At 37.1% G+C, this 26,223-nt stretch overlaps 2 protein-coding genes across 5 annotated transcripts in view; both read right to left on the reverse strand.

Annotated features, from left to right (window-relative positions):
- Nucleotides 1-825: 825 nt before the first annotated feature.
- On the reverse strand, nucleotides 826-8,714 carry tnnt2d (troponin T2d, cardiac). Its single transcript, XM_046848958.1, is given in 12 exon segments — nucleotides 826-998; nucleotides 1,687-1,724; nucleotides 1,850-1,940; nucleotides 2,321-2,433; nucleotides 3,723-3,836; nucleotides 3,942-4,019; nucleotides 7,342-7,445; nucleotides 7,448-7,457; nucleotides 7,668-7,725; nucleotides 7,813-7,837; nucleotides 8,051-8,058; nucleotides 8,551-8,714. Coding segments are annotated over 12 exon segments (714 nt in total). The 5' UTR covers nucleotides 8,589-8,714; the 3' UTR covers nucleotides 826-961.
- A 439-nt stretch (nucleotides 8,715-9,153) lies between these two features.
- The window catches only part of cald1b (caldesmon 1b), a 31,203-nt gene continuing 14,133 nt past the window's right edge, over nucleotides 9,154-26,223 (reverse strand). For 3 of the 4 annotated variants that reach the window (XM_046848950.1, XM_046848947.1, XM_046848951.1), the window contains exons 3-16: nucleotides 24,038-24,181; nucleotides 22,502-22,946; nucleotides 21,638-22,330; nucleotides 20,199-20,240; nucleotides 19,980-20,050; nucleotides 19,549-19,807; nucleotides 19,161-19,298; nucleotides 17,420-17,463; nucleotides 17,248-17,323; nucleotides 17,012-17,152; nucleotides 16,513-16,917; nucleotides 13,235-13,303; nucleotides 11,970-12,003; nucleotides 9,154-10,246 (exon numbers count right to left, since the gene is read on the reverse strand). In XM_046848950.1, coding sequence (XP_046704906.1) covers nucleotides 10,233-10,246; nucleotides 11,970-12,003; nucleotides 13,235-13,303; nucleotides 16,513-16,917; nucleotides 17,012-17,152; nucleotides 17,248-17,323; nucleotides 17,420-17,463; nucleotides 19,161-19,298; nucleotides 19,549-19,807; nucleotides 19,980-20,050; nucleotides 20,199-20,240; nucleotides 21,638-22,330; nucleotides 22,502-22,946; nucleotides 24,038-24,181 — 2,575 coding nt within the window. In that variant the 3' untranslated portion in view covers nucleotides 9,154-10,232. The remainder of the gene's footprint in view (nucleotides 10,247-11,969; nucleotides 12,004-13,234; nucleotides 13,304-16,512; nucleotides 16,918-17,011; nucleotides 17,153-17,247; nucleotides 17,324-17,419; nucleotides 17,464-19,160; nucleotides 19,299-19,548; nucleotides 19,808-19,979; nucleotides 20,051-20,198; nucleotides 20,241-21,637; nucleotides 22,331-22,501; nucleotides 22,947-24,037; nucleotides 24,182-26,223) is intronic. The other variant, XM_046848949.1, reaches the window with a different exon arrangement.

Genomic DNA, 26,223 nt, shown 5'->3' on the forward strand with positions numbered 1-26,223 from the left:
ACCTCAAATGAGCATCCAAAGTCTCTATAGTAAAAATGTTTTCTGACAAAAAACTGTTTTTTAGATCATAACACAATTTAAATGTACAAAGCAGTGAAAATTCCTCCTCCAGCAACATCAGTCTACTTTTTTCATTAAATACTCATTTTAACCTCTAAAAACGTGAGATAAACCTGAAGCAGGGCTTCGCTTCATTATATACACTATATTGCCAAAAGTTTGCAGACACCCGGTCATAAGTATGGTATGTTTTTTTTTGTTTGTTTGTTTGTTTGTTTTAGTATCGTATTCCAAATTGAGTCCCAATTTGCTCTTATAATTCCCTTCACACTTCTAGGAAGATGTTCCACTAGATTTTGGAGTGTGCTTGTGGACATTTGTATATCAGCCACAGGGTTGTTAGTAGAGTAAGGTACTGATGTAGGTGAGGTGAGGAGGCCTGGGGTTCAGTCAGTGTTCCAATTCACCCCAAAGGTGTTCAGTGTTGTGAGGTCAGGGCTCTATAGCAGGTCACTCAAGATCATCTCCAAACAATGTAAAGCATATCTTCATATAGGTCCCATTGTGCAGAACACATGGTTTGGGTTTCCAAGTTCACGTGAATGCAAAATTTTATTATAAGACATCCTATACAATTGTGTGCCACATATGGCAGGAAAGGTCAGGTGTCCACAAATTTTTGCCATTATAGTATATTTATAGTAGTAAATTTATCTGACTCTTGTGTGTTACTTGTTCATGGATTGCTGCATCGTGTGACTGATGGTCATTTACATTTGGGGGCTTGTGTCTCCCCTGAAATATTTGTACAGTGTTCTGACAAGGCAAGTTCGAACAAACTGCTTTATTTGTAAAGCCAAATTTAAACACAGTTAAAGGTTTTGTTGTTCTCTATTCAGTTGCATAATTTTTAATGATGTTCACAATCTTCATTCCATCCATCTTCGAACCATGAGCACTTCTACCTCCTCCTGCCAGCCTTGCCACGTCCTTTTGCGCTGCAGAAAGATAAAGAGAAGGAAGGAGTGCACAGAGAAGACAGGTGGTGTACAGTATTCACAGCTTCCTGCCAAATGCTGCTTCACTTCAAATCCAAGAAAAGTTTAGATTCAGTACATATCTGGTATAGGTAAATCTTGTGAATTCTCCCAGTTAGTGTCAAAATGCTGGCAGAAAACATTTGTTAGGTTTCTAAAAGTTTTAATTCGGTTCCTACAACAGCTCTAAGAGCAGTCGTTGCAATTCAAGGTATATGTTTCTATTAATGCATTCCTATGAATACAGTTTTGTTTCCATAGAAACATGTTCGCAGGACCTTGTATGGGACATGAACAGATGTGTAATTTTCCGATGTGAAGCTTGCTACTTGTCACTATGGAGATGTTTGTTTCAAGTACACCTCACTGCAGAACAAAATGTCCAGTTTAATATGATCCAGCTCCTCCTAGCAGGGGTAAGAACAAGCTATTTTGTAGTATGGCTTAATGTTTAGGCTTAGGCTTATAAATGCAGTTGGATCACCACATCCTGGTGAATCTCTTAGCATTTTTGGAAGGAGTCTGCAGTGTCAGCTGTTCCTCTGAACATTTTCCAGTAAGTCTTCAGCAGTCTTTAAGTAAATTATCAACTGTTTATAGTGCTTTTGTTTTCAACTTAAAGTAGTGCTGAATAAAGCCCAACTCTTACCTCTGACTGTCCTGGACCCGAACAAGGAGTAGAGTGATCTGCAAGAAAAAGAAACACCAGTAAGCTGACAAAAAAGTCCCAGCTCTTCTCCATGCTGCAGGACTTTAACCAAAGGTTTCTAAGTACTCGATGGTTTCTTTAGTGTCGTTGTGTTTTCTCTTACATCATACTTCTGACGTTTGAGTTTCTCAGCCAGGTCAAACTTCTCAGCTTCCAGCTCCATCAACCACTGCCACAGCTCACTGGCTTTATCCCTACACACACACACACACACACACACACACACACACACACACAAATCACACAGTGTTGGAATTAGAAGGAACAAACACCCTTTATTTGCATCTGTAAATGTAGCACCACATACTGTGTACTACTCTCTGCACAACTGCACTGTGAATGGCAACACCTGCTGCAGTGCTAAATCAAGCTCTTAGGACCAAAAGAGATTGAATAAAAATGGAATTTTAATGCATTTCCATTATAAAGATTGAAGCCTCATATTTTAACACATAATTGTTCATTCTTTCCCCCTCCACAGAGAATATATTATTACAAATCATTTCAGACCTCTTTTATTGAATGTATAAGTCTGGTTCTCAGTGAAACACATTTAGATTTATAGATATCGTACTTGAGTTTGTCCTCACTGAGATGATCAACACTCAGAGGCTTCCGTCTGTCAGCCAAAGCCTTCTTCTTCTTCTCCCTCTCTGTCTGCTTTTTCCCTCCTTTGCGAGCATCGGCCTGAAAGGCATTATAATACATATATGTATAAGACATATACTATATGGACAAAAGTTTCTGGACACCTGATACATTCTAAATGTTGTCCCCATTTGCTGTTATAATAATCTCCACTTTTCTGGGAAGATGTTCCACTAGATTTTGGAGTGTGCTTGTGGAGATTTGGTCATTCAGTCACAATTGTTTTTAGTAAAGTCAGGTATTGATGTGGGATGAGGAGATCTGGGGTGCAGTCAGTGTTCCAGTTTATACTAAAGGTGTTGAGGTCAGAGCTCTATAGCAGGCCACTGAAGATCTTGCACCCTGACCTATGTAAAGCATATCTTCATGGAGCTGGCTTTGTGTCACCCAGATGAGGATGGGTTCCTTATAGAGTTCCTCCCAAGGGTTCATCCTTGTACTATCTCAGGAAGTTTTTCCCTTGCCATAGTCACCATTGGCTTCCTCATTAGGGATCAACTTATTTTGAAAGTTTTCCAATGTAAAAGTTATATTCGTAGTCTATTTAGTTCTGCAAAGCTGTTTTGGGACAATGTCCATTGTTAGAAGCGCTACACAAATAAATTCGAAATGAAATCGGAACAGGTTTGGGTCTCGTAGTTCAAGTAAACGGGAAAATGTTATGTTACAGCATTTAAAGACATCCTGTACAATTCTGTGCCTCCAACTGTGTGGTAGCAGTTTGGGAAAGAATCACATATGGCTGGAAAAAGGCAGGTGTCCGAATTCTTTTGCCCATAAAATAGACATACAATCATTCATTATACATAAGTGTGTTGTTAATGCACATTATACGTGCACACACTTGTGCCACTTTTAGACACAGCAGCATTAAAGGCATATTCCTTACATTTTTAGTCCAATCCACATAAATCATAGTGATGACGAACAAACATGGAATGAAATGCCCTTCAGACCACCCGAAAAACATGTGGAACTGCCCTGTATGGTGCTTTTCTAGTAAGGAAAACATGATGCTGTGCCCTATAGGATTTTCTTACAGCACAGAAACTTCAGAGGTCTGGGATCACTTACCTTAACAAAGCAATTCCAGTTGTTAGTTGAATGCACGTCACATAGTCACACAATATAAACTTCAACTGATGAGTTTTAACCATGGCCCCCGAAACTTCAAATCATTTTGAAAAAAATAATTTTTCTTTTCTCACTACCGGAACATTGAAAATGTCTTCTGTAATAATCCCTAGTAAATTATACATGCGTATATAATGCTACACTTTTACTCCACCATGCTGAATTATTCCTTTAATAAATTCCAGTCTACTCACTCTCTGCTGAATGCTTCCATACTGATGGGTCTTGTTGGTCAGAACTTTCTTTTTCTTAGCATCATCATCTTGCTTCTTTCTCTGTTCCTCTTGCTCCTTTCTTTCTTTCTCCTCCTGCAAACAAACAACTCTTTGAATGCTATGTGCTGAGTTTATTTTATATGTTGGATTAGGATATATTTTCTCTCTTTATAGGCTAAGTGCTGTGGAGTAACTTACAGCGAGTCTGGCCTGGCGTTCTTTTTCTCTCTCTGCTCGGATCCTCTGCTGCTCGGCCCTCTCTGTACGACGTTTGTCCTGATCACACACACACACACACACACACACACACACACACACACACACACACACACACACATGCGCACACAATAAAATACAATACAATACAATTACAGTGACAAATATAGTGTTAATATAAATCAGAAATCAGAAATCAAAACCCATGGTGGCCTTTGGTTTGGCCTGCTATGCCATATATATACCGGACTATATTTCCGGACTATAAAGCGCACCCATATATAAGCCTACATTGAAACTAATGAACTTTACACAGGCTTTAATGAAAGACAGTGTCTGTTACACGGTGTAACGGGTGAAATATGTTGCGCTTCCTTTAGAAGCATAGCGGTATTTTGGAAATAGCCTGGCGCCGCATTGTTCCGATATTACTGCATGTGTGGAGACCGAGGAATATGTCCTTATTATTTTCTGATGCTCATTTCTAAGTTTCTTTGACTAACCCGTAACGCTGTTGCCAAGAAAAATAAAAAAGCACGAGTTTTGGAAACCTGTCAGTGCTTATATGATTTCTGTTGCAACTGGAGTTAGCGAGCTCTCCCTTCACCCAGACTCAACGCATTACAACGGCTTGTATATAAACAGTAGCCGACCAAGTAAGTCATTGTTCACTGTCTTCCTCCTTCCTTTCACAACTATTTCTCTCAGGAGTTTATCTTTTGGCATCGTCATGCGTAAAAAAAAAAAAGTTTTTTCTTCCGATGCCGTGCAGCTCAGAACAGGTGCGTTTTTTTGTTTCCATTCGAAAATTTTATTGGTCTAATGTAAAGGGGTTTAGTTTTTTGGCTCGAAGTTTGTGAACCCAGGAAAAACCCAGGAAAAATTCATAAATAAGCCGCTTCGTTGTTTAAGCCATGGGGTTCAAAACGTGGGAAAAAAGTAGCGGCTTATAGTCCGAAAAATACGGTATATGAGAAAAAAAAAGGAAAAATAATTGATTTTTATTTCTATTTTAACTTTAACAAAAAAAGAAAAAAAAAGTAAAATTAACTTAAATGTAGAGGACATATAAGTGAAGTGAGTTTTGTTCTAATCTAATGTACATGTACTTCAAGGTGCAGGTATTTTGTGCTTTGCAACAGAAAATCCCAGCTATTTATAGAGAGATTGCAGTGGTGACACTGAAGTGTAACTGAAGTTAGTTTAAAAGCAGTAGGTCTAGTTTTCAGTCAGTAGCTGTTTTAAAAGAATACATTTGTCATCATTATGGAACAAAATATTCTTCGGTGAGAACATTTACCTCCATGCAACATTTATTTCAAGCTATCGCTCTCAATCAAGTTTAAATATTGGCCTTTTGTAGGAAGATGTTTTTGTACCCCTGTTTGACAGCATTGCTCATAGTTTGCCTGTTTTATATTCAGTGTTTATAGTTGTTTTCTGCTTCACAATTTTGGTTGGATGTTTGTTACGCACAGTGAAATAGTTTCTTCGCATATCCCAGCAATGTAAGGAAGCTTGGGTCAGCCATGATACAGCACCCCTGGAGAAGAAAAGGTTGAGGGCCTTGCTCAAGGGCCCAAGAGTGGCAGCTCAACAACTTCCCCCTTACTTTACTATTTTTTTAAATAAAATCTGCACTTGCATCTTCCATCTTCTGATGATCATACATTAGGAGAGGAATGTTGTCCCATATGTGTGTAATACAGGAGTCTAGCTGTTCATCAGTTCTGGATGCCCTTTGTCGTAATTTTTGTTTCATGATGCATCATATTTTTTAAAATGCTGAAAGGTCTAGACTGCAGGCAGGCCAGTTCAGCACTCCACTCAGTAAGTGATTTATCCTGGTCAGGATGATAATGGGAGTCAATTTCAGGAAACAGAGGATGGAAGGCAGGAAAATGCACCCGATGAGGCTCCAATCCATCAAAGAGATTAACACTAAGGTTTCCACATTGCTGGTTCTTTGTGTCCAATTACATGTGAAGCAGATCATCATTACAGCACATGGTTTGCACTATTGCAGGAATGTTACGGCTTAAGATTTTGATCCTGCTGAGTTCCTACTAAATTTTCAGCTCAGACAGTGTGTTAGGTAAAGAGTCTGTTTATATCCTAGAAGATTCCTGGTTGCGTTTCAGACTCTGTGCTCTAATAAGCCTTATGGGACAAATCCGTTTAATATCAGAAAAATTTCCTAGGTTGCAAGGTATGGCATAACAGTCAGTGTTTGTTCCTTAAAAAACAAACAAACACTAAAACACTCCCAATTTTAAAGTGATGTTCAGTGTCCCATTGCATTGTAGCATAGTCATGGCAGTGGCGGTGCAAAATGCCCTCTTGGGTGCCATAAAATTTTCGTAATAAAATTCCCTAATAGTGCTGTAATGTGTGAGAAAATGTGATGAAATGCCCTCCAGGCTGCCCCTACCTATTAAAACCATGATGTATTTCTCTTCAGGGTAAACTTTCTGTGGAGTATATGTGATGTCATACACTAATAGATTCTCCTACATAGAAGAAAGCTTAAGCTGTAACTAAAGGTGCCCCCCAAAGTAAAAAAACAACACATAAGCACACTATAGGGTAGAGAAAGTGTGATCAAGTGCTCACAATGTGCAAGAAAACTCTAGAATACATGATACAGTGCTGTAAAGGTTGACCCTAGATGGATACAGGATAAAATGCCCTAAAGAGACCTTCCAGTGGAGACAATAAGTGTCCTCTACAGTATACAAAAAAAGGTTTAAAGTGCCCAGTAGGTGCTGTTTCAATTTGTATTGCCTGCCTGTCTTATTGCAGTCATTTTTCTGTCTGTTTTTATCTAAAATTATGCATTCGCATTACATATTAATGCACTGTAAAATCTTTGTGATAGATTTTAATAAATGTGCACAAGTTCATCGTGACATTTAGTGTAACTGTGCATAGTAGTGTAGTAGTAGTTATGCTGGCTCAGCTAGTGAGTGATCCATAGTGGTTGTATGAGCAAAAAAAAAAATTTCAGTACTGAGTAGCTTTTCTTTGACAGAGTATTTACAGGTGAGGAGGAGAGAGATCCACATAGAGTAAAGCATTAAAGCTCTGCTGCATCACTCTCTAGGTAGGGATATATCCTGCTATCCTACAGAGGGCAGTCAAGCACCATTGTGGGTAATGTAGGAAACCGTTAAGAAAGGTAGGTATGTTACAGTGTGCCTGAAGCACAGCGGTTTAGGGGCCTTGCTCAAGGGCCAAAGAGTGGCAGCTTACTGATAATGGGGCTTGAACCTCAGACCTTCCAATTGATTGATTTAAAGATTATTATGTAATTGTTCAAGCTGTATTTTGTTTATTTAAGTCCCAAAAATATTATAAACCTGACAATATTATAAGCACTCACAATCCTGTTGACCAAAGCGATGAGCTCCTCTTCCTCCTTCTTTCTCTGGATAAAGTGAGCCTCTATCAGGGCCTGCAACTCAGTGAGGTCCTTCTCCAAACGCTACGGTGGATGTCCTAAAACACACACACACACACACACACACACACACACACACACACACACACACACACACACACACACACACACACAGAGCACCTGGTTTGGTACTTATTAGACTGATTTAGGATTTTTAACCCCCCCAAAAAAACTCCAAATACAAAATAAATAAATAAATAAATAAATAAATAAATAAATAAATAATTAAAAAAAAAATCTAATCTTACATCAAAATCGACTTTTTCCCCTTCTGGAATTTTTGGTGCTTGAATATTTTGCATAAATCTAAAAAAAATAATAATTGATCGCATGAATCAAAATATTGATAATTGGTTTACCTTTTATTTGATTCAAATGTACTAAGAAACTCACTTGGGTTTGAATTTTGAGTCGTCCACTGTATTTGTGCAGAAAGAAAATGTCATGAGAAACATGATATAAGTAGCTTGAGTTTATGCCAAGCATCTCTATGCCAATTGTGCATGTGCTCACATGCAGGAGGCCTGGGCATCGACTTTTATTGAAGAATAACGAGGCAAACGCCAAATATTTCACATGCAAACAATCTACTGTTAACAACCAGAGTTAGAGAAGTGAAGTGGAACTGTACCTTCCTCCCTGTTTAAAAACAAACACAGAAACAATGGTCCTGTTATTTCTCTGGGAATGATGTACATATAAACTGTAAATCTAAATAACCAAAACAATATTAAATATTACATATCTTAATGAGTATTATTATTATTATTTCTATTGCTTCAATTTCCATATTCTCAGCACTGACTGCAGCACTGATTCCTTTGTTTGCAAATTTCCAAACAAAATAAATATGAAACAAAACTAAATTAAATATATATATAAAAAATATATATATATATATATATATATATATATATATATATATATTATTTTGCTGTAATTTAAAATGTTTTTAACTAGTAGTACTATAAGTACATAACATTTTTAAGAATTTCGCTACATTTTGTTCATGACTGATTTTTTTCCTATTATTTAAAACCACTTTGCAATAGCACACAATTTGAAATAATTAAAAACAAAATGTTTTTTTATTTATTTATTTTTATTAATGACAAAGATTAAGCTACTTACTGGACCTCCTCCTCTATAATCTCATCAGTGTCTGCCATGTCTGTCTGCAATTCCTACCCTAAATACACAGGAATGACAAGATATAGTACAAAGTCAAAATTACACAAACAACCTAATATCAATTCAAAAAGTGTTTACAATATTAAAATATGGCAATAAAAGAACAGCAAAGTCAGCAAAGTCAAATTACAAAAAAACCCAACTGAGTTTAGGTGTGAGCGAACAAAATATCTTATTTATCAGGAAATCAAGTCTTACCGAGGTTCCAGAGGAGAGTGGTATTGAGACTGGTGGGCCACGCCGTCAAAGATAACACGCTGCACACCATGTGATCACGAAGCCTTACCACATTGGTGTATGCTGAAGGCCTTGGTCTATTGTTAGACAGCGCAGGACTTTCAAACACGAGTCAAAGAAATTCAAAAACCTCAAATTCTGCTTGTCTGACCTTTCCCCACCCCCTCGTGTCTCTCGTTTGAAATCCTATCCATGAAAATGGTTAGGATTCACACGGCAGGTCTTCTCCATTATAGTCCTGAAGTTCAGATCTCAAGTGTAAAATGGCTGATATGACACAAATCAAATAAAGACAGAATTTATATATATAGTTGAGAATTCAGTTTATTTGTTTACACTTTGGTGAACATAAAAGGCCAGGACACTCAAGGACACTTTATATTATAATGATGAGCTGATGTAATAAGGCACAGATAAACCAAGATTGTACTTTGCAGTGAAACGTTTTAGATTGTGATTCAGAGAAATGCGAGCTGGTTTATCAAAAAAAAAAAAAAAATTACTAATAAAGATGTGCACACTCTATGAGTACAGAGAGACCAGAAAGCTGATAAACAATTTTTTTCTTTTTAAAGAAAGGAAACAAAAAGAATTGTGGCTAATATGGCAGCATCATATTTAATACTGTGATTACTGTGAAGGCTACACTGTGCCTACAAGCTGATATAATAGATGTGCTCTGCCATGCAGTGACCTGTCAACAAAGCCAAACGCTAACTCGATATCACTCTCTCTATCTTTGCAGGTACAATCAGCATGAGATTCTGAAACAAAGCTCGTCTGCTTAAATGATTAGCGATTACCACTAAAGGTTTATGACAATATAGCAAGCAGCCCGATATTTTTGGTAACTGATTTTTCCAGATCACCAAATATACCAATGTGAATCAACAAGCCACAAAAAAAAAATCCCAATTCTTAGCTATATAGTATATACTATATGTATATTGTATAGTCGTCATTTGGTAATTTTAGTGGATTTCTCAAATAATCTTTAAAAACCATTCGTCAAGGACGAACCCAGTACAATAACTATTTCCGAAGAATGTAACAAAAGGGCCGTAATCTTTTCATTGTGGAAACCAAAAGAAAGTCTTGGAAGTAAGGAACAATACAACAACCTGGTGGTCAAATGTCACGTGTAAATGCATGCAGTTAAAAAGTTAACAGAATAAAATCAAGATACAAGACGCATTAAATGACCAGGGGTGCAAAGTATCTCAGAGACAGGCGTACATGTGCTTATGCTATTGTTATGACATTGTTCTTTGTAATTAATTCCAAGCATTATCATTTTGATTTTACTGGAGGACATTGAGTATAAAAAGAATGCAGTATGCAGTATATAAAATGCGGCGATCTTGTCTTGTCGTTTCCTTCTGTCTTTACTTCCTTGTACCTGCATGAACAAATAAAGCGGAAAATGTTAAACACTTTATTAATCGTGTGTGCGATTACACACAGGTTAAGTAACCCAGCCACCTTGACATAGGGTTCATGACGCTCAGATGATTTTGTTGCTAGCCGTGAGGTCAGGGGTCACACAGGTCAATGCCAATGAAATTAACAAAGCCCTAACTTAGCTCTAACTTAGGTGTGGAGTGGACCAAGCTCCCGGTATTTATAGTGTGCGATGTTCATTCCAGTGAGCAGTTTACTGTTTTTCATTCAGTCACTGTGATCACAAACAAGGCTGTATAGCAACATTAGGACAGCTGCAGTGGGGAATGTGACGCGTCACTGGCTGCAGCAGGGATGCGCTGCTCTGTGTAGCACAAACATGCTCGACCTGCCACTGGCCTGCTATGTTCCATACAGGCCACAAGGCAAGGTCATGTCTGTAAATATAGAGCAGTGTGGCATTCAGAGCAGCACAGCAAGATTTACAGAGATGGGAGTGTGTGCTGTCTGTCAAAGATGCTCCACAGACTCTGTTGCTATCTGGCACAGGTGGATCTGATGCTCCAGATACGTTTTTAACATCACTGTAAAATTTATTACACCGTGTTTCTAAGACTAAATCCTTTAAAAATTAGTCTGAATTGCGTAGAATTTCATTATTTCCTGTTAAACCATTAAATCACCTCACTATCCTCTATATGTTACTGCCCTCATTCAAATACATTACAGCTCCCTTTTTAACAGATCACTCTCTATGTTTGTAATAGCCTAATAATACACCCTAAAAAAATAATGTTATTTAACATGGAAAACTTATAATCAGAGATACGAGGAATGCTTCTGTATGGAGAATTTATCATCATATCCTTTTTTTGATCTTCAACATGGTCAAAAGTAAAAGTTCTTCAGGCTGGGAAAGATTGTGACATCAGTTTTTTTTTACTGCAGTTTTTCTGGCTTAATAAATTACTAATTGTGTTATAAAATTACATTAAACACAATTACAGTACAAATATTTCTACTACTTGAAATACAGGAGAGAAGGTCAAACAGTCATCACTGAGTCAGTGATTTAGGATCATACGAGGGTCGTTCAAGTCAAACCAGGACTGTAATGTTACAGGTATAAAAATGGATGCAAGCGTGGCGGTACTACACGCAGTAGTAAGTGGCAGGTGAGTCCTATTACTGATAGGAGGTGCACATGTCATGGGCAAGACCAGAGACATTAATCAAGAAGGCAGACAACAGTGTTAGTGCATGCATGGAACAGCGTGTGGAGATCATAGTGGTTCCCTGACGATAAAAGTGATGCAGGCTGTTCAAGGATAGTTCAGGCATACTGATAAATAAATGGGATAAGTGTATATTTATAGTTGAGGGTGTCGAAAAATATATGCAGGTTCCACTCCTTGAAATTTGTTATTTTATTTTATAAACTCAAAATCTTGGTTTGACTTGAATGCCCCTCATATTATAGGAAAATATAATATCTGCTAAATTCATTAATGCATCTGAGGTTTTATTTTAATTTTTTTATTATTTTAGGAGGTGCATGTGGTGAACCTGAATGTGCACCTTACATTGTTTGTTTAAAGTTACATTATATACATTTTCCATGAGGAAGAGAGATACTAAAGATACAGTTATAGGAACACAAGTAATTACATTAGACAGGAAGTATGGTGTTTAGTACTTTTAAATATATATACTGTACTTACCATTTGTAAACGGTGTTGTCTTTAGTCCAAACACCTTGAATTATACAATACAAAAAAACAAAGTGTCATAATACACAAGTGAGAGTGTAACGAGATGCTTACGGTCACAACATTACAGTATATTCTTGTGACAATGCTCCACAAAGCACACGTTACACGCTAAGAAGCGATGCTTGTGTGAAATAGTGCATGTGTGTGTGTGTGTGTGTGTGTGTGTGTGTGTGTGTGCGCACATGTTATAAAATGTTGATTTTATAAGGTATTTATTGATCCAAAGTCAAATAAAGATGCAGAAAGCCACAGCACAGCAGTAAGCCACTAACACTGCAATGTCATTATTCAGCATTTATTAAAGTACAATACATTGATAAAAGTTTGTGGACACCTGACGATGAGATTCCTATGTGCTTTTTAAACATCCTATTCCACATTATTGACCCCATTTGCTGTTAAAATAACCTCCACATTTCTGGGAGGATGTTCCGCTAGATTTTGAAGTGTTCTTATGGAGGTTTGTGCTCATTCAGCTACGAGGGTCTTAGTAAAGTCATGTACTGATGTAGGTGAGGTGAGAAGGCCTGGGGTGCAGTCAGTGTTCCAAATCTTTCCAAAAGTGATTAGTAGGGTTGAGGGCAGAGCTCTATAGCCGGCCACTTAAGGTCGTGCATGCAACCAATGTAACCTTATCTTTATAGGGCTGGCTTTGTGCACAGGAACATTGTCATGCTGAAACAGGTTTGGGTCTCCTAGTTCGAGTGAAGGGAAAATGTAACGCTACCGAATCCAAAGGCATTCTATAGAACTATGTATTTCGATCCTTGTGGTAAGGGGAAGAACCACATATGGCTGGAAAAGTCAGATGTCCTAATACTTTTGTCCATATAGTGTATAGTTCCATAACCTCTGTATACTTGTTTAATTCTACATATACTATATACGTATACTAAATGTGCTATATGCTAATGCTATAAAAACAGCAGCTAGTAATGCTAACAGTTTACTGCAATCCAATCAACAATCAAAAACTGATATAAATTGAATAGATGCCGTGTTGCTTTCCACACTCCTGCAGTAAATACTTACGGGATTAACCTTTCTTCCAGGCTGTGTGTCAGTGATTTTGCTAAGTGCATCAAATGGAATTAACATTAAAATAAAACTAAACAAAAAAATAAGGCAGACAGAAATCAAAAATGGGTTCCCCATTTTTGTACATGACTGTGCATCATGCAACAGCATGTACACATGTGCACAGATGTGCTTACCTTGGAAGGGGTGGAGCCCTTGGGTTCCCACAGGCTACGTGTTTTGGACACATCAGTAGGCTTCGGCTCCTACAGAGTACACGCAGTCACTTGTGTTTGTTTTTAAGGTGTGTCAGTAACACTTTACAATAAAGATGCATACAATAATTAATACTTACAATTCGACAATTCATACAAATTTCATAGTGATGGAAAAAATACATGCGCCAGGAAATAATGAAAAGTATAATATATTATAATCTTATATTCCACTCACACGTGACCCCAGTGACACCTCCATTTACAAGTAATGTATACAAAAATTTGCTTGCCGCATCAATCATATTGTATCATTCAATCACACATAAGAAGCTTGGCGTATGCTAATAAAAGTAGTTGATATGAACAAAATTGTGTATGATAATCTGTGCTTTATGTCACAGGTGTAAATCTGATCACAATGCGTATAATATTTCTATTTCTAATATATCTTTTGAATGATATTATTCCTTCATTCTTTAGGAAATAATGAGATGTAGTTATATTAACATCTTGCCAGCAACTGGGTTAGTTTAATATTATAATTTAGTTTCTAAAGATATAATAAATAATAATAATAATAAAATGTATAATAAACAATATATAATAAACACTTTTAATAAATAAATAATAAATAAAATTACATTAGCTTATCATTTAAATTCATAATCTAGATTTTTTTGTAAAAAAAAAAAAAAAAAAAAAAAAGACCATGCAAGTCATGATATTAATTAGAAAAAATTATATGGCAAGATGTTAATATAACTACACCTCATTATTTCCTAAAGTATTAAGGAGTAGTGCATCTAATTAGTGCATTAGTGCATTAGTGCATTAGTGCAATCCTGGCTATCTTCAAGCGACGATTTAAGACCTACCCCTTCCTAAAACACTTAAATTAGCACTTTCCAAGTTTGCTTTGTAGAATTCAAGAGTTATATTTATATTAAGTTTGTAATCTTGTGTACCAGTGTAGATTTATTCATTGCTAGAGACTCAAAGCACTTTTGTACGTCGCTCTGGATAAGGGCGTCTGCTAAATGCCGCAAATGTAAATGTAAATGCATTTATTAATTCATCATAATTCATGATAAAGGCATTACTTATTTCATATTTAGTTTTTTGATTTTTCTTTTCCACTGATCTGACAACAGTTTTACCTTCTCAGGTCTGACAGTTCCAGTGCAATGCAGGCATAAACCTCTAGAGGGCCCTGCTGCATAATGTAAACCCAGCGTTTAAAAGTGAGCATGGGGTCGCATCAAGAGGACAACACATATTTATAAGCAATATGACCCTTGTGTTAAAAATCTTTATGGTTCAAATGACAGCAGATTAGCCGTAGCATTACCTGACACAGTTCCAAACGGCCTTTAAGTTCATGGAAATGATAGATAAATGTACACACTAGTCAAGTTATGTAATAGCAGGGGTTATTTAAAAGGAATTTCTCCCTGGAGAGGATCAGATATGTATTTCATTATATAGTATGTTTCATGCAGGGAATTCAGAGTACATGGATCAGTTTGGACTGAAACTCCATAGAGACTGCTCTGTTGTAGACGTACTGTGGGTCAAAAGTGTGTCATAGTGATCAATGCTGTTGTATAAGACTCCCATTAATTCCCATTAATTTAAGTAAGAGCATAAGTGCCTCTTCAGAATCGGTTGAGAGCAACTTAAAATAAATTGGACCCAAGTGCTAGGAAGGAAGACACTCCTAGGTGAAATGTTGGATCCCTGTCACGGGACTACAGAGCAGGGAAATATTCCAACTGCCTGAAACACACTATCATCAATCCTCATTTTAGTGCACTCTGGGCCTTCTCAGGTTTGAGGAAGAGAAAATGTACACCCACTTGTATCTTGTCTCAGAGGATGTCATCTATCATGTCCACCAGTTGGTGATACATCATACCCATGTTACATGTTTTTTTACATTTACATTTACATTTACATTTACATTTGCGGCATTTAGCAAACGCCCTTATCCAGAGCGACGTACAAAAGTGCTTTGAGTCTCTAGCAATTAATAAATCTACACTGGCATGCCAGATTACAAACTTAATATAAATATAACTCTTAAATTCTACAAAGCAAACTTGGAAAGTGCTAATTTTGCACTTTGCACACACACACTTTGCACACACACACCCTTGGTCGATTAAAAGTATCTTACATTTACATTTATGGCATTTTGGGAGACAACCCTGTCCAGAGCAACCTACAATTATTTCATTTATGCAACTGATCAGGCTATGGTTGAGGGCCTTGCTCAAGGGCCCAACAGTGGCAGCTTATTGATGTTGGGATTTAAATTCACTACCTTTTCCTATGTTGCCTTTTGGATTGTCAAAGGCAGTGGTGGATAAAGTAAACAAACCATGAGCTTGAGTTAAAGTAGAGCTACACTCGGTAAAATATTACTCCAGCAAAAAGTAAAAAGTGCTCCCTTTAAACTTGAGTAAAAAGTACAAAAATTCTTGCCTTAAAATGTACTTAAGTATCCGAAGTACTATGATTCATTAAGGCTATAACATCCTATTATTATTCTTTTTTCACAAGATTCTAATGTTCCTCTCAGCACACTGATCTACTGCATTAATAGAATGATATTAATGTGTTAAACACTGATTGATATCTATTACGATTATCATTAACCCAAAATCTCTTTTTAACTACTTGAAACTACTACAAAATTACGCAAATAATTCCACGGGTGTTGTGGACAGTTCGAGTCAGGAGTTTCTTCCATTATTTATTCCTCTCAAAATGTTCTCCTTGCTGTTGAACCGACGCTGAACTGTATGTTCGTTCTACAATAAGTAGATACCACCAAGCGGCAATCAAAACAAGTTCAAAACAGAGCGCGCTCTCGATCCTGATTGGCGGCTTGCTGCGTTGCTTGGCGGCTTGCTTGACCGTTTTTTCCCACTCATAAATAAAAACAACGACTGATTTCACAAAATGTAATTGAGTACAAAGTCAGATATTTGACTTTGAAATTTAGTGAAGTTAAAGTAAAAGTCTCCCCAAATGGAAATACTTCAGTAAAGAACATGATACGCAAAAAAGCTACTTAAGTGCAGTACCAAATTACATTTACTTCGTTACTGTCCAACACTGGTCAAAGTAAACCTGAACCCTCAAAGAAATTTCACATAAAGCAAGGACAATGTGGAACTCATTACAGACTGATGCACCACCTGTAAAACTGAACAACCGAATAGATGAAAAAAAACTACTAAAAATCTACTCACAGGTTTGCCTCCTGGAGGTTTTCCAAATGCTGGAGCCTTCATCTCTGGAGTCTTTTTGTCAGTGGGTTTTGTTTCAGGGGTCTTTAAATCCAGTGGCTTTTTTTCAGTTGTTTTTGTCTCAGTTGGTTTCAAGCTCTTTGTTTCAGGGATCTTTGGTTCAGGTTTTTTTATCTCCGCCACTTTCAAGCCCTTTGTTTCCGGTGTCTTCGTCTCAGTCGTCTTCGTCTCAGTCGTCTTCGTCTCAGTCGTCTTCGTCTCAGTTGTCTTCGTCTCAGTCGTCTTCGTCTCAGCTGGTTTCACACTTTTTGTTTCTGCTGGCTTTGTTTCAGAAGTCTTGGTTTCTGGAGTCTTGTTCTTCCAGCTGCTGATGCGACCTGACACTCCTGTGTTCAATCCAGCTGTTTCCTAAATACACAAGATTTCCTTATTATTTGCACTGACAAATCAACAGATGTTTGGCGTTATAAGTGCAGTATCAGATGCACACTGTGTCATGTACCTTGTTGATGATGGAAGGACTGGCAGGTCCTGGAGCAGCTGGGTTCTGAACATTACCTTTCTCCCACATGCTCTTGATGCTGCGCATTCCCTCTGGAACAGGAAGGTCTTTAGGAGACTTCGGGGACTTCACATCCTTAGTCTGTACAATGAACAAGTGATGCACAAGAATGATAAATCGAGATTCTACAATGTATTTCATAAACTGTAGGCATGTGTTAAAGTTTTTACTGGTACCTGAACAGCTGAGGTGTATTGCTCCAGCCTGTTACCTATCTTACACACCAATGGAGTGTGTGGTGCTTTTACAGTTCTAAGTGTATAAAAAGCGAAATAGTCAGAGATTAAATATCATTGTCTCTAGAGTCTATTCAGCAATTCATTTCTAATGTTACATGATATAACTTACGTTTTTTGGGCCGACTTGTTTAGAAATTCTGCCTTTTCACCAATCTGTACAAACCAGTAAGAAATACAGAACATTTTCATTTTGCATAGTTACTAAATTTTTAATATTGTATTCAATTAAACCCTAATGGACCCATTCTAATGTTTTTTTTTTGGGTCAATATCCAAACTAATGTCGTAAAACTGAATGTATAATCAGATTTAATATCCAATACATGGCAAATGAATACTCAGATATTTTTAATTACATTGAAAATTGCATTAAAAATGGTGTCTGGTAAATTCTTGATTCTGATTGGTCAGAATGTGTTGATGCATTTATACATCGAAGTTTTTATTACTCAGCTACTCACATTCATTATCTGTCTAATAATAAAACGTAACAAAAAAAATTATAGTCTTTGATATGCTGGAAGGAGTCTCCAGTATCAGTAACAACAACACAAATTTTTCCCACTATTAGAGAGTCTTCAGGACAGAAAAGTTCGATTTTTTTTATGCAGAACAGCATGACTGTTATTTTGAGAAGGAAAATACAGTCTAGTGGAAGCAGGACTGTTTAAAGCTGCTATAACAAATAATTTATGACAAACATTTCTAGTACATAAAGGAATGAAATGCTTCAGGCCACACTCTTATTAGAAAATAATCAACGTCATTCGCATAATAATTCACGTCAGGCTGCACACATACAGCAATGGTGTAAAGTTTTTATGCAAATGTACTTTGTTACTGTGCTTAAATAATCTTTTTGCCTACTTATTACAGATATAAGCTTTTACTATCTACTCAACTACATTTATGATTCAATATATTCAATTTACTCCACTATATTTTAATTGACACTGACAGTTGCACCTCTGCTGAAGATGTCATTAAGTCTAAACCAGGGGTCACCAGCCTTTTTGAAACTGAGAGCTACTTCTTGGGTACCATTAATGTGAAGGGCTACCAGTTTAATACACACAGTTTCCAGTTTGATCTGAAATAACAAAATTGCTCAATTTACCTTTTATTATATGTTATTATTAATAATTAATGATATTCATCTATGTGAAGACACTGATCATGTTAATGACTTCTCATAATAATTATCAAGAATGATTCAACAAAGTAGGAAACAGCTATTTTTAGAAAAGGCCCACGGGCTACTCATGTGGTCCTTGCGGGCTACCTGGTGCCCGCGGGCACCACGTTGGTGACCCCTGGTCTAAACACTACAATGCTGCCTTCAAGCGACTTTTTACACTGCTGGCCTCAATTTCATTTCAAAAAGAGCTCGAGTGTATTGAAGATCCCTTTTTGAAAGATTGCTTTGTTACTTTGTTCTTTTTTAAACTTGTTTGTTCTTTGTTTCATTCTAGCATGTTGAAGAGGCTGCTGTGTTGATGGTTAATGCAGTGTTGAGGTGTACAGTTTGATTTTTGAGGACTTGTGCATCTTCAACCTATAAATACTCAAGTACTGTTCAAATCAGATACTCTAAGACTTTTACTCAAGTCATATTTGAATTAGTGGCTTTATAAGTTTCGCAGTACAGATACAGTAAAGCATCGATACTTTGATACTTAACTAAGTTTTGCAGTAATGTATCTATATTTTTACTAAAGTATGATTTTCAGGTACTCTTTACACCTCTGAAGTCTACACAGTCAATGAGTATGTTTCTATAATAGCCCATAACCAAGTCTTTTAATCCTTGTATAAATGACTAATATTATTTTTAGAAGATTTCAGCCCACCTTTGTTGCAGCTCCTTTTGCAGACAGACATTTAAACGGCAACTTGCCGTCTGCAGCAAACTCTTCTTTCTGCTTTTTCTTCTCAGCTGCCTCGGCCCTCCTGCGCTCAATTTCTTCCTTCATCTTCTGCCTCTCTTGCTGCAAAAAAAAAAAAAGAGACAGCTCTGTTTACTGTACATGCTTAATGTCAAATTATTTTTTATAATTAATCTTAGATTCTGTGTTTTTTCTAAATTGAATCTGATTGACATTTAATTGAACTATTGATACTGGTTTACTCTGACATTTTTTAGCTACACTGAGGTTTATTAAGGTCTTAGTCACAATGTCTGCCACAGGAGATTGATGTTTCTCTGTGTTTTTTTCACAGCAGGTCTCGACAGAATACCTCTTCCTTCGCCTTCTTTTCTGCCTGCTCCAGTTTTTTCTGCTTCTCCTCTTCTTCCAAGACCTTCCTCCTCTCCTCTCTCTTCTTCTTCAGTTCCTCGAGCTCAGCCTCAGCCGTCTGTTGTTTCTGCTTCATCTTCTCAAACTCTTCGCTGTCCGTCTCATTCCTCCGGCGCTTCAGTTCCGCCAACTTCCGCTCTGCCTCCTGCTTTGCCACAGGGTCCAGCTTTTCTAACTGAGGTGAGCGCAGTCCCACTTGACTAAACACACACACATTTGAAGGCAAGTAACACTTTGAATAAGCATATCAGACTAGCTACTCAACGATCACGAGATGTTCAGGAGATTCTAATATTCTGATATTCAGTAAACTATGGCATATTCTCAATTTTTTTACATTATAGCACAACAACATAACTCAGTGACCCATACCCGAATGGCTTTTCTGGTTTCTTGATTTTAGGGGTGTCCTCTTCATTCTGCTGCTTCACTGATTCCTTCTGCTCAAATTATATTACAGCATAACACGCAAAGAAAAAAATAACAATTGTTTACAATAAAGAATCTGCAATTAATAATCTGACACATCATTGTAGATGAGGATTATTATTTAAAAATAGCATTCCATCATTCCAACCACATACGACTTACTTTGTCACGCAAAAAGAACGGTTTAGGCTTTTCCTCCACAACCTGCAAGTAAAAAAACATGTATTATAATGTGATGCACGGTTTTTACTAAGAAAACGTATATGATGCACATGAATGTACTGAATCCAGTCAGGAATTGGCAACCCATTTTAGGTTTATTGTCCTTAAATAGACTTTTAGTTTAGAGGAATATTTAACTGATTATTACTTCACTAATAACAAATTATAATTCATTTATTATTATATTATTTATTACTATTCCTGAGTAGGATTAGGAATGTAGTACCAGCATACTTTAGCAGCAAGATAGCAAACAAACAGCAAGATAGCATTCGCGCAAAAGCATTCTTTAAGGAAAAATCCACCATATCAGGACTCATAACTAATATTTTATATATGAACTAAAGTTTTTGGACACCTTTTCATAAGATTAATATTGCTTTTCATTCCACATTTAGTCCCCATTTGCTCTTATAGTAACTTCCACTTTTCTGGGAAGATGTTGAACTAGATTTTGGAGTGTGTTTGTAGACCTTTGTGTTCATCAGCCACAAGGGTGCTACAAAAGTCATGTACTGATGCAGGCCTGGGGTGAAGACAGCTTTCCAATTCATCCCAAAGGTGTCCAGTGGGTTGAGGTCAGAGCTCTATAGCAGGCCATTCAAGATCTTCTACTCCAAACCATGTCAAACATATCTTGATAGAGCTGGCTTTGTGCACAGGGGCAATGTCATAATGGAACAGGTTCGGGTTTTCAAGTTTGAGTGAATGGAAATTCTAATTATACTGCATCCCAAGGCATCCAATACAAGTGTGTGCCTCAAACTTTGTAGTTTGGGCAAGAACCACATAAGTTTGGAAAAGTCAGGTGTCCCAGTACTTTTGTTCTTAATGTGTGTCATCTTTAATTGGAAAATGAGAAATTATTTATTTTACAATTGACAAATCTATATGGGGTTTTAAAACTTCAGTTTACTGTTATCTGTTGTCTCTTTGGTTACTAGCTTCCTTTACCCATTCCCCATACATATATTACTATAATCTTAGCTACTCAATGATATTGGTGCCAGGACTTTAATACTATACTTGATTTCTGTCTAAGGTAACAGGTGCAGCAGCATTTTAATCCCTCAGTCCTTCTTATCAAACAGATCTTCTACTTTTATGTTAATAGCAGTCTGAACATCACTACACTCATCATCCTGTATAAAGTCAAATACTATTGTATTGAGCTGTTCCAATTGTGGGGACGGGCTGTAGTTTGGGGACCCCTGCTTTAACAAATGTAGGTAACGTCCATTAAAGTGAAGAAAGTGGGTAAATCTGTGAAGCTATCTCCATAACAAAATTGTGACCACACAATAACATGAGACAGGTGACATGGCTGTGTCTGTGATCTGCAGAGAAAACTAAAGAAACCAGAGCTGGAAATTGAATACCTCCTTTGGTTTGACTTCAATTTTAGCTTTGGATGTTTCGTCTTCCTCCTTCTTCCATTTAGGTTTTTCTTCCACCTCCTTCTTCACAACTGGTTGTTTCTCTTCAATCTTTTTCGGTGGAACTGCTTTCTCTTCTACCTTAACTATCACAAAAGGCTTCTCCTCAGCTTGTTTCTTTGGAAGTTCAACCTTCACCTCTATTTGCCTTTTTTCTAATACTTGTGTTTTTTCTTCTTCTTGCCTCACTTTATCCACCATCCTTGTTTTTTCCTTTACTTTCTCCACCTCTTTCTTTTCTGCTGGAGGCTCAGGTGTTTCTTTCTGAGGTTCCTCTATTTTGTTCTTCTCCACTGAAGGCTGAAGGCTTTCTTTTGCAGGTTTCTCCACTTCCTTGTTCTCTAAAGAAGGTTCAGCCTCAACAGGTAATACTCTAACAGCAAGAGTTTCTGGTGGAGCCTCTAACCTTTTTTCCTCCTCTACAGGCTTTTCTTCATCCTCCTTCTTTATTTCAGGTTCCTCACTGACAGCTGCCTCAATCTTCTCTTCTTCTCGCTGAGGTTCAAATTGACTCTCTTCCTTTATTAAATTTTCATCTTTATTCTCGTTCTTTGCTACATCTGTACTGTCTAAACCCATATCTGTTCTCTCTTCAGCCACAGTGTTTGTACTGACAGATTGATCTTCACCCTTTTCCTACAAAATATAGCAAATCATTTAGTCATAATGCTTCCAATGCTTCTAATTTTCGTTAAAAATAACTTCATTTAGCACAACCATACCAGATAATCCATGACATATTTACTATTTATGTTCCCACACTTCAGGCAAATCTAAAACACCATAAAAATACTTTGAGGAAATAACCTGTTCTCTGAGGTAGGATCTCCAGGGCTTCTCTGCTTCCTCTTCTTCCTCTTTCTTCTCCACAATGTCTTCTTGTTTCTCATTCGGTTCCTTCGAAGCTGTTTCGGGCACAGGTTCCTGGTTCTCCTCTGCATTCTCATCTTTTTTCTTATCTTCCTTCTCTGTCCAGGAGTTGGTCTCTGAGGACGGAACCTCATTTTTGACTGTCTCTTCTTCTGCATCCCTAAGATGGCTCCTGCGGCTTGGCCTGTCCTCGCTGCTGGTGGTGGTGACACTGGCTTCTTCATCAGTGATAGTGGGGTCAAACTCCTTTTGTCTCTCCAGAGCTTCCCTCATTCTCCTCTGTCTGCGCTCCTCACGCTTGGCCAGCCGTTCCAGAAGAGCCTGATCATCATCGCTAACGGCTGGAGCAGTAATCAGTGCTGATGAACCTGTGTCTGAAACACTGGGAAAGAGATGTGATAATGAACATAATGGAATATACATTAACCAGTCATGTAGCAGCACTGCAATGTATAAACATACAGATACACGTCAAGTGCTTCAGTTATTGTTCACATAATACATCAGAATGAAGAAAAAGTTACTTTGACTGTGACATGTCTGGTTAGTTGCATTTCTGTTTTTCAGGAACAATTTGCTGATGAGAGAGGTCAGAGGAGAATGGCCAAATGTATGTGAGCTCATCAAAAAATCACTTTCTACAACCACAGAGAGCAGAAAAGTATCTCAGAAGACACAACACACCATATAAGTTCCATTTCGGTCAGCCAGGAAGAGATGTCTGAGGCACATTGCACTAAAATGGCCTGCATCTACACTCCCACATACAGTATATGTGTGCTGAAAGCATGATCATTAGTGGAGGTGGTAAAAAGTTATAAAAAAAAGTTAATCCAGGCAAAAGTTGGGAATTGAGAAAACAACAATACAAGAACAAATCTGCAGATGAGAAATATGGAAACAAAACGAAATCCTGAAACTTGGAAACCCTAAATATAATATGAAAAGTTATCTGTATGTAATTTTTCCAGTAATTGAATTTTATTTAACAATTTCAATTGTGCCAATTGAATTGATTACATAATTTAATCAAAATATAAAAAAAGTGTTTTGCATTAACTTGATTTATTCTATCTAATTTTTTATAGAATATTATAAAATATAATTCAACCAAGCAGGCATTTTATTTAAAATTGTAAAAATGTAAACTGTTGATGTTCACAAATGTTAATAATAATAAACTGTGTTAATAAAAAACGACAAGCAATTTAATGTTTTGCATTTCTTCCCCCCAGACTGCACTGAAACAGATCCGACCTGTGAATTAAAAACCGAGGTACGTACCAAACTGTGAATTTGAACATCGGAACCAATGACACAATTTATAGATAGATAGATAGATAGATAGATAGATAGATAGATAGATAGATAGATAGATAGATAGATAGATAGATAGATAGATAGATAGATTATCACTGTTAAAATACTGTAAGATTACACTGTACCTGTTAGCACTGTTATATGAGACTGTACCTGTCAGTGCTGTTGTATTCTTTGGCAGTGTTGCTGATCTCCTCATTCTCCATGTTGCGCAGTCTTTCCTGTCTTGCTCGTCTTCTTCTTTCTCGAGCAGCTTCTTCGTCATCATCATCATCATCGGGTTTTAGGTGGCTCATTCTAAACAGACAGTAGGTATTTTTTAGGTATATTTTTTTTTAATATAACAAATGAAAAAAATGAGTTATAAATGACACATAACAACGACCTGACATTAACCAAGTATACTGTATGATATTTGGTGTAAAATTTATTTTATACAACAAAATTATTTGCACCCTCTGTAAAAAGTGTTTTTTTGGGTTGTTTTCATTTTTTTGAAGAAAATGGATAAACTAGCTTAATCTCACACTGACAACATAAAATCCAACCTTTATTTCGAGTAAATCTATTCGAAGACAATAAGCAATGGCTATTAGAAATGATTAAAAGATCATTATACATTTTTATAAACCAAAAATATACACATTCCCTATTTTACTTATGTCTTATTAAAATAACCAAGGACTTTCTGTTTGATTAGAGTAGACAAAAGCTAAATTCTCTTTACTTATTCTTCCATCAGTATTAGGAAATGTATAGAATATTTAGGCAGCTAATTATATACACAGCACATACACACCATCCAGGCATAACATTATGAATGGTGAAGTGAATAAACACTGATTATCTCTTTATCAAGGCACCTGTTAGTAGGTGGATTTAGTAGGCAGCAAATAAATATTTTGTCCTCAATGTTGACGTGTTAGAAGCAGAAAAATAGGCAATTGATGCACGTGGGGAGCGAAGGCTGGTCCGTGTGGTAAGATCCAACAGACGAGCTCCTGTAGCTCAAACTGCTGAAAAAGGTTATGCTGTTAATGCTTAATGGGCCACTGTTTTGGCAGCAAAAGGGAGACCAATACAATATTGGGCATGTGGTCATAATGTTATGCCTGATCGATGTTTGGTGTGTATATTGTGTCAATGCAAATTATAATGAAATCTAGACATAAAAAAACCATAATGCATTTTTACCAGTCCTCGTCATCGAGTTCATAAGAATGGGACTCATTCTGATTATTACCAACTCTCAATATTTATATTTTTACGAATAAATGTCTTGATTGATTGGAAAGATTATTACAATTAACATATTCATCATGCAGTATTGGATAAAGACAAGGTCAGTCAGACATGCAGAGATTCTTGGAGCAAGATGTAGTGAAAAAGAATGAGGCAGAAAGCAATTTGAAGTGCCTTTTGCATGCTAATGGTGATTTACGTAATTGTTCAACCAAAACAGCTTTTTTCACCCAAACAGCTTTGTTCTGGGAACAGTTTCTGTTCCAATCTCTCTCTCTCTCTCTCTCTCTCTCTCTCTCTCTCTCTCTCTCTCTCTCTCTCTCTCTCTCTCTCTCTCTCTCTCTTCTCTCTCTCTCTCTCTCTCTCTCTCTCTCTCTCTCTCTCTCTCTCTCTCTCTCTCTCTTCTCTCTCTCTCTCTCTCTCTCTCTCTCTCTCTCTCTCTCTCTCTCTCTCTCTTTTCTTTCTCTCTCTCTCTCTTTCGCTTCTGGCACACTGTACCAGTCCAGCTCAGAGAACAAGCCATTTATTCCTACTTCCACTGTTTAAGTGATCTGGTCTGGCCTCAGTTTGCCACAGCATGCCAATGTTTAAGAGACAGAGCATGTTTGCATTAGTCCATTGATAGAGGATAGGGACTATTTCCCCCTTTCTCCTCTTGACTTTCCGCTTGCCGATGGTTTACAGATGTTGTGGATGGTGGAAAGATCCAAAACAGAGACAACATGCCTGTATATCCTTTTCAGTTCCATCCTGTAGGTCAGGGATTTCCAAGCTGAAAAAGTCATCTCAAGAGACAGTCAGATGGATTTGCCATCTTTTTCTCCAATAATTTACAAAGTATCATCTTGTCTATGCTTGATTTATATCTGTCACATGGACAATTAAGACAAATAAGATGAACAGGGACATAAAGCAATTTAGTAAATAGACTGAATATAATAAAAGTCTGAGTTATCAGGAATTTTCATATATGTGGAGTTTCTTTAGACTGAATAATACATACGGTGTCCTTACAGATATAAAGCCACTATACCACCCATGATCTGCTGCAGGCCTCTCCAGTATATAAAGATATCACTGGAGATGAATGAATGGGT

Source organism: Silurus meridionalis, chromosome 5 (genome assembly GCF_014805685.1).
Source record: "Silurus meridionalis isolate SWU-2019-XX chromosome 5, ASM1480568v1, whole genome shotgun sequence".
Taxonomy (NCBI): Eukaryota; Metazoa; Chordata; class Actinopteri; order Siluriformes; family Siluridae; genus Silurus; species Silurus meridionalis.